Raw genomic sequence first — 21,287 nt, 5'->3', positions numbered from 1 at the left:
TTCTGATTTTGTCATGAACTTTTAAACAAAATGTATTATCAGGGCTTAAAATATAAAGTCAGGCTTAATATTGTAAATTTGAAATTACTGCTTTTAATTTTAACTGGTATAGTAAAATTTATTTAAAGAGCTTTTCTGTAAATTATATTTTCAAATTAGATAAATTTTGGGATAATTTAAAGAAGTTTAAAAAATATATAAATTCTCTTTTAAAATATGGTAGTAGTTTTAGGCCATGTCTTAAAGTCTTTGTTAAATAATGATATTTTTTCCATCTCTACATATTGCCGTCTTTTTTTATCGGAATCTACCTTTCTCTTTCTGGACTTCCTCCTCCTCTTCTTCCTTCCGCCGCATTTTACAGCTTCTTTCAAAGATGATTGAATTTTAGTGGTTCGCTTTTGTCTTGGCCACAAAAGTGTTGTCAGGTGCTTTTTATGGTTTTTGTTTTCCTGTCGTTTCTCTCTTTTAAAGGTCAATTCGCTTGCGCTTTTTTTCTTGCTTTTTTATTGTGTGTGTTTCGATTTTACTTCGTTTGCTTTTGAAGTGAGTCATTTTCAATTCACACACAAATACAAACACACGCAGCCAGAGGCATCAGTTTGCTTTAGTTGTTAAAGTTCGTTTATTCCGCGGCTTTTGCTGGCCAGTGTAATTAACGTAGGCGTTTTGTTTGCACTGGGGACACATTTGTCTCGCTCCGAAATTCGCCCTATCTCTGTTTCTCGCCGGCACATGTGGCGTATGAGTGATAAAACATTTTGTGTATTTTCCTCCATTAATCGCTGGCCAAAAAGCAGCAACAAACAGAAAAACAGAACAACAAGAGCAGCAGCAATCACCTTTAACAGTTGCAACCTGTGTTGCTCTGGTTTTCCAGTTTTCTGGCTTTTTGTGTGTTGATTTTGTAGAGTGGTCAGGTGGATGTTTGAATTGGTCGGGAAAAATTTTCAGGGGGTTGGGGGAGGGTCGGAAAACGTTGATGATAATGGAAATGAAGCCGTTTCACATTTGACTAATTGTTAATGGATTGCGTGTGTGTGTGGGATCTGTGTTTGCGCCCAGTTGTTCAAGTTGGGTCAAAACAATTGCAGGTGCAATGACATGTGGCATCTAGATGACAAGTTTCCAGGGGAATTCCCGTGCATTTCATTGCTATAAACGTTTTGGTGGCTTTTGAAGTTGTATTTTTTGTAACAAAAACGATGATAAGGTAAAATGGTATTATACAAAAAACATAGTTATACTTTTTAAAAGTTTTTGGAAAAAAAATTTTTTTTTCCTTCCTAAAAATCTTTTTTTATTTATGAGAAACGAATTCAAGCCTATCCAACTAAAGCCTACTCCATTTTCCTCGCTTCAGTACCTTGCTATCCCATTTGCCTGCTCATTATCCTTTGTTTCCCCCTTTTTCGACGCCCCTTCTTTGGTTTCCCCCCTCCCCCCACCAGACCCCATTGAACAGTTCAATTAGGTTGAAAATCTGTTGGTTGGGGGGCTTTTCACCTCAGTAAATGTTGTTGTCCCTCCTAATTTGCACTAAATGGAGATACAAAGCCTGTCACTTTACCATCCTTTTTGGTACCACACTACACTACATATATCCCTCATTTCGACGACGACCCCCTAAAACGTTAGTAGCCTGACCAAAAAACCACTTAGCGAAAGAGACGGGGGATAGTTGGAGAGAAAGAGACAGAGACAAAGGCAAAAGACAGAGAGACAGACAGCCAGCAGAATTTTAGGTTTTGTGCTTGACTTGACTTGCTTTCAGCTAAGTTTTCCTTTTTTGTAGCCATATATGGGAAAGCTATATGCTATGGGTAGAGGGTTCTTAAAGGGAGGTACTCACACACTTTTGCACTTCCTGTCTGTCACAGAGACAGAGAGAGAGAGGGACAGAGACATTCGGAGGAGAATAGAAAGAGACAGAGGAACACACTCGTACACTCACTTAAGGGGGAGATGTCAAGAAACCGCTTTGCTTTCTTTTTTGTCAGCTTGCAAATTAAATTTAAATACCCGCATAGAGAAACAGAAGTCTCAGTCTTTAGAGAACGTGTGCGAGTGAGATGGCAATGGGTTTTTAAGAGGCCACTGTAACTTTTTGCTGCACAAAACGTGTTGTCTTTGTCACTTTTCGGGCTGCTATTGTCCGTGTTTCTATGGCAGTGTGTGTGATTGACACTTGTGTTTGAGTCTGTGTGTGTGTGAAGTGCTCTGCCTCCCAAAAGCCCTCCCCCCATCCCTAAATACTACCCACACTCCCCTCGGGCATCACCCTCATCCATCTTTTGGAACCGACTCGTGCTCGTGTTTGAGTTAAGTGTTACTTCCGCTACACACGCATTCGTCGAGACTTGATTCATTCATTATTTATGGGAAGTGAGGTGTAATAGAGAGAATGGGGAGAACAGTAGGTACTTCTCTACGTGGAACAAAAAAATAAAAACCTTAAATTGATCCTCAAAATGATCTTTCATAACTCGAGCCCAAAATTCCGAAACATTGTTTTCAATAGTTAGGAATGTTAATATTAAAAATTTCATAATTATTCCAAATATTTATGAATAATATTATTATTAAATAAATGATTCCATCTTTATAATATTCCATTTTATTTAGATATAAAAAAGTAACTAGTTCAAAAGTTTAAATGTTATTTCCGTATCTCAAAGTCTGAATAACTTGAATTTTTTATGTGCCAGGTGTCAGGTTCGAGTTTCTGTGTTTTTTTCTCTGTGCAGTTAAAACTGTTGAAGAGGAGTGAGAAGCGAAAAAGAACCGAGTTATTGTTGTTGCTATTTTTCATTGTATCGCCTCGAGCTTAATTCAATTTAAATGCAGCATATTTGTGTTTAATTGGCAGACATCGCGGAAAAAGGGGAATGAAAAGGTAGAAGGGAGAGATACGGACGGAATCACCTACATAGTATATATGCTATGCTATCCGTACTTTCCGCTCTCTGGGTGTCCGAAACCAACTTGACCATTCTTTAACTGCGGCTTCCGATCACGTTCTGCAGCTTTATTTGATTTATTATTTGCAATTGCTTTTACTGGCCATATTCCCCTTGCCCTTCTCCGCTCTGTGTTATTCTTTTTGGCACCCACTCACACTCTGAGTTTTCTGCACGTTGTCACATAAATTATTTTTTACCCAAGTGCAGAAATACGTTTCGGTCCGGTCCCCGCTCTCTCAGTGATTAGTGGTCATTGCTAATGTGGCAACGTTGGTAAATATCACGCGCCATATATCATATGTAATAATAACCCAACATTATATATCGTATACATATAAAAATACTTGAGTTGCAGAGGCCAGACGAACAAAGTCTGAAATATGAAAGGTTCTTTTTATTGTAAAAGAGATATTGTGGGTCGCTTGATATAAGAAAGATGTGGGAAAACTTATCCCCCAAAAAAAGAAAAACAATATAAATAGCTCAAATCCATCATATATCATCCAATATCGACATTTCAATATTTTTTGATATTTAATATTTTTCGAAAAAACATCGATATTATCGAAACAAAAAAATATCGAATATAACGATTTTATTTCAAGGTCATCTAAAAGGTTTCCACACTGTTCATCTTAAGAAACTTTTGTTTTATATCTCTGAACTCTGATATTTATAATCGACTTGCTTTAACACTTTAATCAGCCGGATACTTTGAATTGAATTACCATTTGATTGACATGCCCAACTAATTTGATCGCATTATGCCCTTCGTAGGGCCATCTCATCTTCCCCTTCCCTTTTCCTTTCTCCAGACTTCAATCTTCATTGAGACTGCCAGTCTGCTTTTGCCCAGATGCCAATCAAGCTTTAACCTTTCTGCAGAAATGAGTTTGGTATACAAAATTGACAGGAGCAATTATGAGAGATGCCCCCTTGGGCCAATCAGGTGATATTACACCTGGAAATACCTGTGATGGCCCCTCCTCTTTTCGGTTCAGTGGGCCTATAACTAACTTTACTGCAAGTTTTTGTCGCAGCAGCAACAGAAACATGCAAATGACAAATGCACTCTGATATAAACTTGATGAACTTTGACTTTAGATTAGCAATTTACAGCTTTATCATTGATGGAGGAGGGGGAAGTTGGAGGCACTTTTTATGCTCCACCCATCTTTTCTGGGGAAGTGGCTGCTGCTGCATCAGCTGCAGAAGTTCATCAGCAGCTTCCATTAATATTCCATTTCCTGCTAAAAGCTTCAATTAAAATCTTATTTACTTGCTGCTGCTGTCCAATCCACCTACACAAAAAACAACAAGAACAGCAACAAAAACAACAAGACGAAACTCTGGCTCAATCATACACTCAATTAATGCTAAAATTTATTATGCCAACAGACAATCGCTTTGGAGACCTGGAGACCGACCTTTGGAGCCCCCAAAGAGAGAGAGCAGACTGGTCGGTGGTCTTTTAACCCCGCTGTAACCCCACCATAACCCCTACTCCTACCATTTTCCCTACCAATCTGTCTGGCCAAGTTTTATATACCATATATACATATATATACACATTTTTGTTGCCCCTTGTTGGACTAATCGCGCTAAAATGCTTTTAGTGTTCCATTTTGGCGATAAATTTCTTGTTGTGTGCTGTCCCTTTCTTCCTCACTCTTTCTTTTTATAGGACCCCCTCTCTCTTTCACCTTTTTTCGTATCGATAAATGTTTATCAGAATTTCGTGTTATCTTTTGTCAGGTAGTTAAAGCAATGCAATCAGTGCGAATAGTTGAGAAACAACCGGTTCGGTTCTGTCTGATTATGAATATTAAAACAGCTTTTTCGATGACGCATTTTCCATTTCGCTTTTAGTAGCCTCACAATCGATATGGCCATTCTTATCGTCTATAGTGTTCATTTGGTCAATGGGTTATGATTTAATGGCCCTAATCACGAATAGGATAGAAATGGAAAGTCAAGAAGTTGGAAATACCCCTAGAATATTAAAATTATGGTAAGAAGGAATTTATTCTTTATTTTAAAGAACTTAATTCTTGAATTACGTTTAAATATTTTCTCTTTAGAAGTTAAGTGTTTATAAATCGAGAATTGTATTTTTACAATCAAGAATTCACCTTCATTGAATACGCATATTTTCCCCTTTACAATGTTTATTTTGAATGGCTTGAAATTCTTTCATGTAATTCTTTTCTCCTTTCCTTACCGCAATTTCCCATCTTTAGGTTCTTGACTCATCTGTTTCGCTTTCTTTTTTTATGTTTATTTTTTTATTTTGTCTGTAAATGCCAAGTTGCATTGTCCGACTACCCGGCATCTTCTTCTTGGGCTACTGGCACTGGCCTGTCCACTCAATTGAGTTATCTGCTTTAATTCAATAAATTTATTGCATTTTATTGTGCGACTGTCGCCAAGTGGCTGCTGCTTTTGAGTCGAAAGTCTGTCTGCTCTCCATATATATTCCGCATATTTGCGTAGGCCCGCCCTCGCACCACTGCCACCCACTCAAGGGATCTCATCTACTACATGTATATATTATATATGTGTATATATAGTATCTGTATCTCGAGCTATTCGAGAGTATCTGGCGTTGACATGAAATTTAAACTGCGACCCATTGTCGGGTTACACACACATTTTTCCTCTCTGCCCATTTCAATATCAAAACTCAGACATGACTTTTGCTATCTGCCAGATACTTTTTCCCGTCTGCCTTTTTGTATGTGACTCTGTGTGTGTGTGCAACAAAATGTTTGCGGTTAACTTGGATAGTGAAAATGGGTGAAGAGAAGGGGGAAATGGGGAAATCGGTGGGTCCGACGGTTAGCATTTCCAATGTACACAAGCGTAGTCAACATTTGTGGCTTTTATTATCATTGTGATTATGGTTTCAAAAGGGGCGTATGTACACGTTTATTTGCTGATATAATTATGATTGAAAAATATTTGAATTGGCTATACATTAATAATAATAACATGCAAGAGGATTACAATCTAAAAAGAGTTATAACAAAACCATCATGTTCCTCTCACAAAAAGCTGTTTAAACAACTTCAACGGAATTTAGATACATCTCTCTACAATTGTTTAGACAATTTATCTTTGAGTTCGCTTCGCTTCTACTCTTTTTCTTGCTTTCAAGCAAAGCACGTGCTCATTGCGACTTCCAATTTAAGATAATGCCGCTCAAAAAAAGAAGTAGAGAACCTGCTCAACCTTTTCCGAATCACGTAGAACAAACACAGAAACCTTTTCGCTTGATTAAAGTCTTGCGTATTCTTTTTTCTTTACCCCCTTTTTGGGTCACAATCAGAGGTCTGAGTGATTCCCTTTGATTAGGTATCCAAAGTTATGCAAATTAATATATATACATCTCATCTAGAAAAAGGCTTAACAAGACTGTGAAATTTGTCAACAATTTTCCCCCGTCTTGTTATGCACAATTTATTTATATTTATTATTCAAATAAAATGCAAAACAAAGCGAATTTCGTTTTAAAAATAAAACAAAGTGAAAACAATGCAAATTTGTGTCAGCCAATAAACTCGCAATGCTGGCAAAGCAAACTGAACTGAAAATGAAAAAATCGAGGAAAACCTGAAAGGAAAACGGTCACTTGTCCATATAGTGTCAATTTTTAACTCAACAATGTGGCAATAACAATAAAAGTATTTAATAAAAAACGAAAAATGCTTTTATTCATGTAGCCACAATATTTAAAATGGTTTTTTCTTTTTGACAGAAATTCATTGAATAAAATATAAGCATTTGCTTATATTAATAAAAATACATAATGTATATGTTTTTATACGAATATTATAAAAACCAAACATCAAGAACATTTATTTATAAATGTGAACTTGAGTTTGGACTAATTTATGGGGTCACTAGAATTGCATACAATTTCTTGGAAGAAGCTCATAAATTTTCTTTGATTAGATTCACCCACGAAGCAATTTGCAGTCGTCTTATCGCGATGATTATAAAAGTTTGTTGGCAACTCTTTTTCAGACCAGATAAATTATACAACTCTTTTTTTGTTAGAAGGTCGGTTAGGTTTAATCAACTTTTTCTGGTGGTCTGGCCCGAAACAAAAGAACAAAGAAATTATAAATCATAATTATTATGGAAATGGGTCGTTGACCGGCTAGAAGAAAGTACTGCCTATAATTTGAAATTGGAAATTCCGTATGACAAGGGAATTAGAGCTGATAAAGCGCTTTACTTTTTTTGTTTTTCGAAAGCAGAAAAAATTTCATAATTCCTTTTTTTTTGCTGCTTGGAAAAATTCCACCTGCAGATAATTCGAAATTCTTTGCCTTTGGCATGTCAAATATTTTCCTTTAACTCCCTGAAAAACCATGACTTGCTTCGATTATTGGGGGTGGTGGTGGGGGTGAAAATCTCTTACCACCCCCAATTTTTCCGGGCGCTTTTCCTGCTGACTGTTATCTGACGCCCAACATTTCCTTTCCACAAGCAGCAGCAGCAAATGAATCCATCTATTCCGTCTATCATTTTCATGCCAGCTTCCACAAAACGCATTTAATTTATATAAGTCACGTGAGAGGCATTTTTTATGTGAAATGCTCTTGGAAAAGGAGGAGGAAAACCCTCCCCCAATCACAGAGGAAAAGCTGGATTTGGCTCCCTTGATTTGATGAGTTTTGCAGAGCAGTAACCCTCCTCCCAAAGGGGTTTCGTTTCGTTTTCCTAAAACGAAATCCGCTCAAGTATAATAGAAACGTCTCGAATCGTAAGCGGACACGCAGCCAGAGCTCTAATTTGACTCCCCATAATTCCTCATTTCACATTGGGTCAATGGCCAGTTCTTCATATTTTCGGGGGGACTTTTCTGGGGTTTTCGGCTGGATTTCAACCTACATATGCTAACCAAATTTGACAGGCAGGCCGGCAAGCACTTGGACAAATAATATCTGTCACTAATCATGACGGAGTGGATTTATGCGGCGACTGATTTAGTGACTGAAAATGAGTGCAGCACTCCATATTTCGAATGCGTCTTTGGTCTTTGCATTTTGATTTATTACTCAAGGCCCCAGAGGTTAAGAGGGGGTTAGAAGGGGGTTAGCAGTGGAGGGGCTCTGGGACCCCCTCCGAAGAAAACCGAAGAAAAGACTTCGCCGCCACGGCTTAAGTGAATTATATTTTATGTGTGGCGCTCATGTCGTGGAGACATCATAAATCAAACACAAGTCCATTTGGAATTTCACACTTCTGGCACGTGACTCTTTCAAGCGGATCTCAGAGATCTTTCGGTTTTGAGTTTCTCCGCATGCGTTTCGGTGGTTTTGCGGCTAATAATTGTTGATGGCTTCTTAATGGAGATGTTAGCATGGAGATGATGCGGCGATTGAAATTGGTGGGGCATTAATCACACAGAAAATGTCACATGTTAAAAGTTAAAAGTGTTTTTTAATAACTTTATTTTGTAGAGAAAACAAACAAGGCTTTGGCCTGATTTAGAAGAAAGATATTATTCTAGGAAAAATCCTATTTCATTGTATAAGAAATGTAATTGTTTGATAAAATATTTCATATATATTATTTATTGACGCAACAATGTTTTATTTCTTGATAAAATATTTCCTGATTTCTTGTTTCCCCCGATAAAATTTTTCTTGATTTATTATTCCATTGGGTTTACTTATTATATCACTTGTAATATTACTTGATATAATATGTCTTTGTATAATATTTTTGATATAATTTATTGACGTAATATATCTTAACATATTATTTATAAATTTATTTCTTGATTTATATTTTTTTCTGTACATAATTTTTCTTGATTTATTATTCTATTGGCCACTTTTCTTTTAAATTGTTCACAGAACAAAGTCAAAGTGCCAGCTGTCAATCTTAATAATCGATTTATAAGGGTCATTTCCTTCAAGCTTCTGACCTCCTCTTCATAAAATATAGTTTTCTTACGTCCTGACCCTTTCTCAAAGTCCCTGAACTGCCTTTTCTCCAACCACTCAACTCCATCGTCATCCCCTGGTTAAACGAAAAACCTTTGTCTAATCTAGTGAAAACCAAATGGCAGAACAAACGAACAGTCATAAGTTCAGGCCATTAACAATTGCGTGTTCTGCCATCGTCATCGTCATCGAATCGAATCGACGACGACATCATTTTCATTTCTTTTCATTTGAGTCCCATCGCTGCCATCGGGCGGGGCAATCAAAAAGTTTAGCTTATGCCATTAAATTGTATTTTTAGTTTGTTTCGCTGTCGCTTCTTCTTTTCGCATTCGTGCAAATGCAATAAATAAGTAAACAAATTAAATGCGCATAAATAACAGCGAGCGGAGCGGCAAAAAGGTTAACATATCCCAAACTACCGTGCTAATGTGCATAAACTTTTGCTCACTCAAATGCTCAAATACAGTTGGCCAAAGTCTCAGAGACATAAGACACGTGTGGGCCACAAAAATCAGAAATCAAGAGGAAAGCATGAGAAACATGTAGAAAAATAGCTAGCGAAAGAGCCGGCGAAAACGGAGGACAAGATAACTTATTAAAAAGCGAAAAAACCGCGCAGATTTCGCAGCGTGAAATTTTTTTGCAAATGACGCAATTTTTTGCCAAAAAAAATAAATAAAAAACAAAAAAACTAGAAAAAAAGCTAAGCCGACGAACAGAAAAATTAAATAAAATAAAAAGGCCAGCCAAGTTGTCGTTTGCTCATTTTGGCGTGACACACATAAGAATACACAGATAGATAAAAACCACAATATATATTTTATATGGTATATAGTATATAATTTGTAGTTTATGCGATTGTCCGTCGTTGCTGTGCGCATAAAATTATTAGAACGATATAATTTCATTATCAGACAAGCAACGAGGCAGAGCGCTAAAGTGGCAAAAAACGCCGAGAGAGAGAAAAGTTCATTGGCATACAGGGCGTATGAGTGTTGGCTTAAGTATTTTTGCACACTCACTCGAACGTACGACAGATAAACAATTGCTGACTACAAAAATTGCTGGCTGAATTTATTATTTAATTATGTTTTGCATGCGAGAGAGAAGAAAGGAAGCAATTTCGTAGGAAAAACTGTACAAAATGTATCTTCTAGATAGCGACGACGACTATGTGGAGTGTAGAGCAACTTAACGAGTTCGGGGAGTCAAAGTTTATTTGGACTTGGCCCAGAGAGATAGCGAAAGAGCTGAATTTATGATTTGTGTTGGTTGCTTGCTGGCCAAAGCGTGACTTTCACGTCTGTTTATATATTATAGAAAATATGTACGGAAAAAAACACATGTTTACTCACATTACTCAGAAAATCAAGTATATGTTGTAGAGCTTAAAAAATATACACATATTAATATTTTTCGATATTATCGAAATTATATTGTGAAACATCGAAAATATCGATAATTTTCTAGCTCGTGGATAATTTCTTTATTAATATATTTAAAGCACTTAATAAAAAATGCACCAAGTTTCAATCAATGGTCGTTAAAAATTCATTTTATGTAACTGGCTTTAAATTACATTCACAAACAACATGGAGTACAAAAAATGGGTATTTTTCCAACACACAAATCAAATTTTGTGTTTTATTTGTAGAATACCAATTGATTTCTGGCACCTCTGCAGATTTACATTTTTTTACAAATCAAATTGTGACCTACGGAAGTATTAGCCATAAGCGAATTTGGGGGGTCATCATGACACGGATCAATTAGCGAGAACTTTTTTAGTTAACCTAACCCCCCGAAAATTCTGTGGTTTTTATGCAAATGGATTTTGCGGCTGCCTAAAAAGTTTTCAAAGCCCCGACTGAAACAAAAGAAAAAATCCAACAAAAAAATGTTTCGCTTGATTTTCAGTTTGCAATTTTTTTTTTTTTTTGGGAATTTGCAGTGGAAGTATTTTTTGCTGGTTGCATATTTTAGCATTTCACGCTGATGTGCTGATGCCGCTGCTGCTGTGCGAATAAAATAATGTTTTTGGCAAATTTTCAAAAATGTATCAATGGCAAAGTTTGTTGGACTTTTACGGGTTATACGGAGGTATGTGAGTGTGGAGCCATTGTTTGTTGCATACAAATTTTATAGATTTTCAACGCCTTCGACTGCAGCTGCCAAATATCCTGCAGCCTTATATGCAAAGCTCGAGCTTCGTCGTCCTATCCTATCCTTCTTCTTTATTCGTGTCCCTCTGGCACATGTGTGGCATTTTAAGTGAAAAACGCCATCGTCATGGCTGTCGTCAACATGCCAATGTGCCTGCCTGCCTGTCCTGTCCCTTTCTTATCCTTGCAACTACCTCTACAGCTCTCTCTATCTCCTCACCTATCCCCATCTCTATCCATTGTGTGAGCCAAGCAGCATTCAATAACTTCGAATGGCAGCTATTCCAGTTGGAATTTCAATAAAAATACTTGCACTGCCTCCAGTTGTCGTTCGTTCTCTTCCACTCCCAATCTATGGATTGTGGGAGCCAAATCGCTTAATATTATCGACATACTTTTGCACTATACATTTTAATATTGCCTACAGTTGTGGGCCATAGATGGGGAATCGATGGGGAATATGGACTCCTTTGACCACCTATCATTTGCCACACAAATGGCAGAGCCACTTTGATATTTCTTTGATGGTTTTATGAACAAAACAACTAGGATCGCAAATGATTGAAAATAAAAATGTTAACTGTTCAAGAATAAACCGAAATGATATGGGGATACTTTAAAATTACCTTTTTCTTCGATAAGAATTGGATTATAAAATTGTTTTTATGATAGAAAAATGATATCGGTAGTTTCTTAGACCAAATAGCTTTGCTACCAAAAATATAAATATTATTAAATCAAACAAATAAATATAAATAAATATATAAGAAAAAGTATTATTAAATATCAAAAAATATAATTATTAGGGAATATGAAAAAATATAAATATTGTTAAGGGGTATTTCGAAAACACTTTATTCTTCGATAAGAATTTTAGTTTCTATGAAATTCAAATGGTATCCCGAATTTCTTCGAATTCGAATTTCGTAAACATGATAAAACATTAACCAATTTAAAATATCAAAAAATGTATAATTTTTATGATAACACAGATATACTATAGCCATATCATCTCTATCTCTTGCAGTACGGTCAGCGAGTGCCGACGGCAGCCTCACCGAGCAACACCAACTCGAGCAGCTCCTCGAACACGGGCTCCCAGAGCGGCACGCTGAGCACCAGCCTGAGCAACACGACGAACACCAACACGAACATGGGTCCCAACGGCACGGTACAGAATCAAAACCAACAGGGCGGCGAGCAGTTGTCCAAGACAAATCTCTACATTCGCGGACTGCAGCAGGGCACAACCGACAAGGATCTAGTTAATATGTGTGCACAGTGAGTACCAGGATGAGAACATATTCGAAAAAAAATCAGATATTCAGATATATAGATACTACAATCAGGCCTCTCTCTCTGTGATTTGTGCGTGTGCCTGCCCTGCGGTTTTGTATCTTGTCTCTGCGGTCAACCTATCGCATTAAATTGCATTACCATCTAGCACAGAACTCCCTGGGCAGAAGGCCATTATGCAAATTCATTTTAATTGTTTTTGCTGCTCGGGGCTTTCACTGGGCTGAAATATATATATCAATACGTATATGGGAATGCCTTTGAGGAACCGAAGCAAATGATGCGATGCCTTTGAGCAAGAAGCATCTTCATCAATTTTAATTGAACGTTAATAACTGGCCGTAAGGGAAACGAATTGCTAGTTATTTGTGGGATGTATTGCGATGTACTATAGAAAATGTCATTAAAAGTATTTTATTAGTTAAGAATTAATTGCTTAAACAACCTTGATAAATTTATAAAATAACAAGGAAAACAAATAGAAGCTGTGGGAATTAAATTTATTTAAAAACATTTAAATATCACTACAAATATTGCAGTATTTTCCGCTTTTTCTTTACAAAGCAACCAAGATAAGTTCCTTTTCAAATCTCTTAAAGAAATTGTTGGCTTGTGACAATTTTCCGATACTAAATACATTTGTAAAATGAAAATGTATTCATTTCTTTCTTCCATTATATTTTCCAAGCTGTATCTTACAGATACGTTTGTATCGTATCTTTGGTGCCACATCAGGCATACGAAATGCCATCCATACGAAATGAACTAATTCGAAATGTGTGTGTCCAACTATTGATTTGCGCCCACTGAGTAGAAGAGAAGTGGAGTAAAGTGATGTGGTGTGTGTTTTTGAGACGAAACGGAACCCGAAATCCATTTCCATCCGCCGTCCTATCCGCTCCACCATCACCACCCCCAAAATCCCGCTGCTAATGAGCAGCTTAGCCTCAGTCCATTCCGCTTGGCTGCGTTTCCATAAAGCCACCCCCGCCCGCCATCCTTTATCCTTCATCCTGCGGCCCGAAAAAGTAACCCCCAAAAAAGCAACTAACCCCTGACCTTCTTGATGGACGACGAGACGAGGAGGCCAAGTTTCTGCAAAACTAAACAAAAATCCACTAATTAGTGCGCACGCTTTATCAAAATCCGTAAAGAAAAAATTTGTTTTTCGGTATCCAAAGAGGAAATCATTTTTGTGGTTTGTGGTACCAACAACAAACCACTGAACGTATTATTATGTGTATTATGTGCGTATTACGCATACGCAATGTTGGCCACTTCTTTTATGCATAAAAAATAACTTATTTGCGGCGTCACACGAACATAAAAAGAAACGTAATGAAAAGGGATCCCAAACCACTTTCCCCTGTTTGTAAGTCAAGTAATTAAATTGAAGGTTAATTTATTTTGCTTTTTTTTATACCGCACAGCTTTACTTTTCTCCTGCTTCTGCACAGGCAATCAAAATAAGCGGCTTATTAGTGGGGAAGCGGGGCTTTAATGTTATTATAACTAAGTATTTATGGGGGGATGGAAGGGGAACTACTAGTAGTGTAACTAAGAAGATATCGATTTAATTTTACCCTGCAGGCAGGCAGAGGGACATGGGCATTACACACGGACTAAGTCAATTATTGCCAGGCATAAATGAGCAATGTAACGCCCTCGGAAAAATGGGGAAAAAGATAGCTAAAGGGTTGTGAAAATTTCCATTGCCTACTTCGGCGGGCACGAGCATAAAAATTGCATTTTAATGACACTTTAATTGCTTAAGGTAAGGTAAACCAGGTTTTCTCATAGAGGCAACCCCCTTAACTCTTAAAGTTACCCCATCCTATATAATATAGAGTATATAAATATTATGGCACGTGGCACCAGACACACGCACACAAACACTGAGCCCTGAGAGACATGAATGTGTTTATAATCTGATTATCCATTATCCATTCTTTGCAGTCGCTGTTGTTGTCATGCAACAACAAAATGCCATTGTCGTCCATTTAATGCGGAATACTATTTAACCCACCTGTGTGTCTCTCTTCTTGTTTACAACTTTCAGATACGGAACAATTATATCAACCAAGGCTATTTTAGATAAAACAACAAACAAATGTAAAGGTATTTTTTTCTTCACCATTCTCATCATTATTTTATTTATGTGTGTTTTTGTATAAGTATTATTAGTATGTGTTTATGTAAAAAAAGATAATCCAAAAGAAACGCAAGAAAAGAAAATATAAACAAACCAAAAACTGAAATTTCATTGATTTTGTAAGTACTTTTGTTCTTTTATAAATGCAAAGTGTTTTTCGAAAAAATATTTTAATTTATTTGGAAGTAATATTCATAATATTTCTTATTTACACTCGAAAACTTTGAAAAACACTTTGCATTTCTTTTGATTTTTTAAAAGTGATCACCATTTATTGCTCGTTCGTTATGATATGTAGTTATATTCATATCATTTCAATATATTTTAAATTTGTTTAATTTACATTCTGAAATAAATAATTGGCATAAGCAGTTTTGACTTCATTTCCTTCTACTGACTTTGAGTTTCTTGATTTTGATTCCTGATCATTTCGCAATCGTGTCATTCATGCATTCCACTCTACTATTACAAAATACTATATCTACTGCTACTGATGCACTCAAATAATGCTAATAATAATAACGATTACTTACGATAATATGTAAATATCCCGATAACTGAATAAGCTGTAAAAATAGTGTATCCTATATAAAAGACTGCTCTCTATCAATGTGTGTGCGTGTATCGATATAAATATATTTTTATTGAGTACGTTTGGATTTGTTTCTATTTTTTCGAAGAGTTTCTGTTTGAGTTAGCAGTTAAGTTGAATTAAATTAATTATTAATTTATTTTTCACCTGTTCTTTTTTTTTTCCACTCCTCTTTTCTTGTTGAACGAATATATTTTGTTTTTGTTCGATTTTGTTTTTGTTGCACGTGACCCAATGCGAAAATTCACATATTATTTTTTTCGGTTCTTGATTGAATTCAATTTCAATTTTCGATTTGTGTGCCAACCAAATGTTGGACTATAAATAAACATTTCCTCCTCTCTCTCTCTATCTATCTCTCTCTGTCTCTGCAAATATATTTATATATATATTTATACATGCAATTAAAAAAATAAAAATAAAATTCCCCCCACCTTCCGCAACACACAAAAACAAACAACAAAAAATTAAAAAAAAATAAAAAACAAAAACGAAAACAACAACGAAAAACAAAAACAAAATATGCTTTTTTGCAGGTTACGGCTTCGTCGACTTCGAGCAGCCAGCCTTCGCCGAGTGCGCCGTAAAAGGATTGCAGGGGAAGGGCGTGCAAGCTCAGATGGCCAAAGTGGGTATCTGGGTGCTTCATAGGCCGGCCATTGTACGTTTGTTTGCATGCAAGTAATACTCACCCCCCACACACCGCAAAAATGTCCCATCCTATCCAGAACCAGAAAAAAAGCCCGAAACTTCCCTTCCGAAACCTTGTTTTTCCTATCTCCCGAACCCTTTTTTCCCCAGTCATTTGTGCATTTCGTTTACTGTGTACTGACCCCTAAGCTGCCTCAAACTTTTTATTATTTTAGTTTTGTTAAGGCTGAAATTTGTTTTTGGTTAAGGCCTAGTATTCATGTTCACTAAAAATTTTGCCAAAACAAATAACAGTTAAACTGTCAAGTAATTTAAATTAAATTTTTGTTTATAGTTTTGGCAGCCTTATTATGAGCATAAGTACGAAGCCTACGATATAATTGGGTTACCACTTCCTGAGAAGCCAGACAGTATATAACTAAATTAACGAGGAGCTAAAAATATTTATCTTCTCACGCCGCAGGGTGTGAATATTTCCCTTATCTTTGATTTATTTAATCTCCTACCTAAAAACCTCAATCCGATGATAACCCCAATGCCAATTCCCCCAACCTCTAGTTCGTAGTGTTGTTCCAAAAACTCTCTTTGTATAACCGTTTGTCGTATACCAAAAACCACACATAATATCTCTCTATATAACCGACTATATAGACAAAAACATAAATATTTAGTAAACCTCAAAACATTTTTTAGATTTATTATCTTGTGTTTGTCTTTCTTTGCATAGAGGTAGTTTAACTGTTAGCGTAATACAGTTTTTTTTTTTGTTAGTATACATTTCCATATTAATTGAGAATAAATGCATTTATTAATGGCATTCATTAGTTCATATTATTTATGAAGCTGAAAGTCATAAAATAAATAATCCTTCTCTTTAATCTTCCTTTAGCAGTTGAAATATGACCCCCAAAAAAATGACATTAAGTGAGAACAATCAAAAGTTTTTTAGCGGATTTGTTTGGTAAATTAATTGCATTAAGCGTACACACAGTACAGGTATATTTAGAGTTTAGTGTAAAACATTTTTCCTAAGGTATTTATTTGAACATAAATAGAATGCAGTATATCCAATACAAAACCCCCAATAAAATCATTATTTAGCTCAGGCCATATTCATCAAGTTAGATTTAGAATTTGGGTACTCCTTAAATCTTACATACTAGTTCTTTTATTTTAAACAACCTGGGTATTTAGATTAAACTTGAATACATTTTTATGAATCCAAATTTACCATCTTATAGAAAAAACATATTTCTGTATAAATGAATAATGTTTCAAATGCTTATTTAATTTAATTTCCCAAAAGTTGTTAATTTATGTAATCTTCCTAAGAGATATTGTAGCTTAGTAACTAAAGGGGAATTGGGTTATAGATACTAAATTTAAGTAGATATTAGTTGAATAACTCATTGATCTAAGTAGAGAAAGTCATATTTTTAAATTTTCTATCCCCGATTTTATTTTAGGAGAACATTCTAAACATCCCAATATTTAAGTCGTAAATTGTAATCAATAATTAGCAGCCATTTACAGCGGCTTACTGGTAGGAAGCTGGTATTTGGCATCAATTTCAATTTTTGGCCATTCATTCGTGCATATTAATAATTTGTAAACAAATCAAAAAGTTTTTCATTCGAAGAGCTTAGCAACTTTTTTCACTCCCCTCTCGTCGTTAGCTTTTTCCCAACGTTATAATCCGCTGGCATTAAAGGCTCATTAAAAAAAATACAAAACATAGCCAACAAAATAATGGAAAGTTTGCTGTACAAATAAAACACAGACCACACGTAATTCCGTAGGCATTAATGATTGTAATCTATAGAGTTGAACAACACTCACACGTACATATCAATAGAAACAGTACAACTAGCGTATAGTATATCTCTCTTCATATCTGATATTCTATATATTGAATCTGTATATTCAACTGTATAAACTGTATACTCGTATTTTGAAGTTATAGCCAGCCAAAGTATATAACCAACCTCTACTACTTCAACCTACTACAAAAGTTTGTTGTTTGAGTACGCAAATTGCTACAAACCTGTGCCGGCCAAAAATCAAAACCAAAAACCAAATACAATCTAAACTCTAAGTATAACAATCAAACAGATCTCATTAAACTCTAAGACATAATTACTGAGCAGGTATTTAACTTAATTAAGCATTTGGGATGGCAAATCATTAAATTGAACCACATCGATAGTAAATAATGTCGACTTTTTCGATATCTAAAGGGTTTACAAATTGATAAACATTTGTGGTAATATAACTTGATTTAAAAATGAGTTATCCAATTTGTAAAACTAAATCAATCAATCAGAAAACATATTTTGTTAATCATTTTAATATTTAAAAAGGTATACCAGTTCTTTAAATTTGCTATCGAAATAAATCTAAACTATCGATGATTGTATCAATGTTTTGCCATCTATTATTAAGCATCGTTCAGGGAAAGATAAAAAAAAAACACTGCATCTTCAAGGGGGTAAAAGTTTGATAGGTCTACTTTTTGCATTAGGTATTATCCGATAAGTCTGAGGCATTACATAACATCCACACACACACACGCAAGAGTCAGGCACACTTAACACTTACACTAACACACTGACAACAGACAAACAGTCCAAAAAGAGTTGACAACAGAAACATTTTTGGCAAGCAACTTGAATATTTACTAATGACAAAATCTCTACGTTCTTAATTTCTCTACTCCCCTCTCTCTCTCGAAATAAAAAAAATATATATATGAAAAAATCACAACAACCTCACAAATACACAAAACACACCTACACACATCAAAATGCATACGCACAACAACCAATAAAATACACATGCTTTTACGCCAACTGCTTTTGTGTAACGTTAATTTGTGTGAAACCGAAACAAACAAACCAACAAAATTCACCATCCAAAAACCAACAAACCAATTTAAATCGATTCAATTTCAACCAACCAAAAACAACCCAACAATCGACATCCGACAACACCACACCACCCTGATCTGACCCAATTGCATACAACAACCACACAGCAACAGGAACAGGATCCCACAAATTTGTATATTGCAAATTTGCCGCCCCACTTCAAGGAAACTGATCTGGAGGCAATGCTATCGAAATACGGACAAGTTGTTTCGACCAGAATATTGCGTGATCAGCAGATGAACTCCAAGGGTGAGTAGATATTAAGAAGTCTTTAAAACGTTGTTGCTATTGGATATATCTTTAATATTTAATTCTTATATTTAATTGGCAACCATCGTTATTAAAAGTATATCTTTAAATACTATATATACATACCTATAATAATTATTCCCAATTTATCTTTTAGGCGTTGGCTTTGCCCGCATGGAGAGTCGCGAGAAGTGCGAGCAAATCATTCAGATGTTCAATGGTAACACAATACCGGGTGCCAAAGATCCCCTGCTGGTTAAGTTTGCCGATGGCGGACCCAAAAAGAAGAATCTCTTCAAGACGCCCGATCCGAATGCGCGTGCGTGGCGCGACGTCTCCGCGGAGGGGATTCCCGTGGCCTACGATCCGACTATGCAGCAGAATGGCGTTAGCGTGAACGTTGGCACGCCCATCGGAGTGCCCTACTCCCGCTTCAGTGCCCCCCAGGTGGGTGGCTATCCAGTGGCCGGCTCCCAATGGATACCCGGTTATATGATGACCCAGCCGATCACTCAGGTAGATGATCAGGTGAGTAGTGGAGTTGCATCCATTATGGGTATGTGACACTGGAATAAATTCTACTTTGTATTTATAATTTTATTTGATTTATTTATGAAGCTTACCGATTTATTCCAGTGTCATTTGGGCTTAGTTATCAGCTTTAAACTCGTTTTAATCAGTCTCCCTTCTCTACACAGTACATGCAGATGGCTGCAGCCCCTCAGCTGGGAGTTACCTCATACAAACCGGAGGCGGTCAACCAGGTTCAGCCCCGCGGCATCTCGATGATGGTCAGCGGCGATACGGGCGTGCCATATGGAACGATGATGCCTCAGTTGGCCACCCTGCAGATTGGCAACTCTGTAAGCCACCGATCTTTGAACTCGAAACTCTTTCTTTCGAGTTTCTTTGCCTTATAAAATCCTTCTGGATTGAAAAGAAAGAAAAAGAGTTTTGCAGCTTTGTGACACTGTGAAGATTCGTAACTATACGATCTTCTCAGAGTGAGCTGTGTGTGCCTTTAATCCTGAAAAGTTGATACCTAATTTGTACTCTTTCTATTCCTTTCTTTTACTCCAATCAATTTCTTCTTTTTCTTTCTCGATTGATTTCGATTTTTGTTTGGATTTATTTTTGTATTTTTTCGTTTCTTCGGTTTCTTTTATAGAACTTTTCTCCATCGTTACAGTATATTAGTCCAACTTATCCATATTATGCACCACCACCAACTATTATACCAACAATGCCTATGACAGATTCCGAACAGGCTAGCACAGCTGCATCACCCGACGAGGCATACACACAGTATCCACATCAAGCCGCTCCCAAATAGGTCTTCGCGAGGTGAGTGAAGTCTTCTCAGCCACTTTCCTCCTTTCTCTGTTTCTGTCTCTGTCTCGCAGGCTCTAAAACTCTGTCTGCTTCTCAATCGCTATCGTTCGCCATCATAAAGCACTCACCAAAAAATCCCTTGATTAACTTGAACCTTAGTACATATAAATGATTTTTTAAACTACAAAAAACATTTTCAATTTTTAAATTTATGATAAACATTTTTTTTATTTACCTATGGTTATAATACCGATTAAAATTTTCAAACATATTAAGAAAATGAAGTCCAACAACTTTGAATATTGTTATTGTTCTTATTTCATAAAAAAATGGAAAAATAAACTAATTAATCCAAGTAAACTAATTGTTCTAAGCTAAACAAAATGTATAGCAATGCGTAAAGCAAGGTTCAAGTTAAACATAATTGACCAACATTTATTTGATAGGTTTTAGCACAAAATCAACCCGGTGCGCTTACCAACACTGTTTTGCATGTGCGCTATTTTTGCTTCTAGAGACCCCGTTCATCCCCAAAAACAATCATTTCACTCATCCAAAATTTCATTTGCTTTTACTAAGCTTTCCCTTTCCGTAAACACTTCCAAGGATTCTTCGTTTCTTTGAACACTTAAACACACTTACCAACACTGCACCGTCAAACAACACACAATTACACTGAGAATCATCGGCTTCATGTGTTTTGTGTGCTCTGCTTGTTGTTGCTTGCCTGTTTGCTTCAGAACTGTTCATTCACAATATTTTTCTACCACTCCACTGAATACTAAACAAATGAATTCTACTTATTTATTTTCTTTACAACTTTCTGCGGCTTATTTTAAAAAACAACAACATGGCTCTATTTCTTATATAGTATAGTTACTAAGCAGTCTAATCACTGGTAACCCATACTAGGTAAATATCATTCATTATTCATTCAAATCAATTGCATGTGACCCGGCTTAAAACAATTCCCTGAGCTACAAGAGGAGCTGAAACCCAA

General features: G+C 36.1%; 1 protein-coding gene across 19 annotated transcripts in view; it reads left to right on the top strand.

Moving 5' to 3' along the window:
* shep (alan shepard) overlaps nucleotides 1-21,287 on the top strand; it is a 140,593-nt gene that overhangs the window by 113,636 nt on the left and 5,670 nt on the right. For 3 of the 19 annotated variants that reach the window (XM_070214878.1, XM_070214873.1, XM_070214882.1), the window contains 7 exons: nucleotides 12,116-12,369; nucleotides 14,444-14,502; nucleotides 15,665-15,789; nucleotides 18,814-18,955; nucleotides 19,113-19,483; nucleotides 19,636-19,818; nucleotides 20,124-20,299. In XM_070214878.1, coding sequence (XP_070070979.1) covers nucleotides 12,116-12,369; nucleotides 14,444-14,502; nucleotides 15,665-15,789; nucleotides 18,814-18,955; nucleotides 19,113-19,483; nucleotides 19,636-19,818; nucleotides 20,124-20,288 — 1,299 coding nt within the window. In that variant the 3' untranslated portion in view covers nucleotides 20,289-20,299. Of the gene's footprint in view, nucleotides 1-12,115; nucleotides 12,370-14,443; nucleotides 14,503-15,664; nucleotides 15,790-18,813; nucleotides 18,956-19,112; nucleotides 19,484-19,635; nucleotides 19,819-20,123; nucleotides 20,300-21,158; nucleotides 21,200-21,287 lie in introns of all 19 variants that reach the window. The other 16 variants (XM_070214879.1, XM_070214881.1, XM_070214880.1 and 13 more) reach the window with 13 other exon arrangements.

Source organism: Drosophila takahashii, chromosome 3L (genome assembly GCF_030179915.1).
Source record: "Drosophila takahashii strain IR98-3 E-12201 chromosome 3L, DtakHiC1v2, whole genome shotgun sequence".
NCBI lineage: Eukaryota > Metazoa > Arthropoda > Insecta > Diptera > Drosophilidae > Drosophila > Drosophila takahashii.
This window is presented reverse-complemented; position numbering and strand designations above follow the sequence as displayed.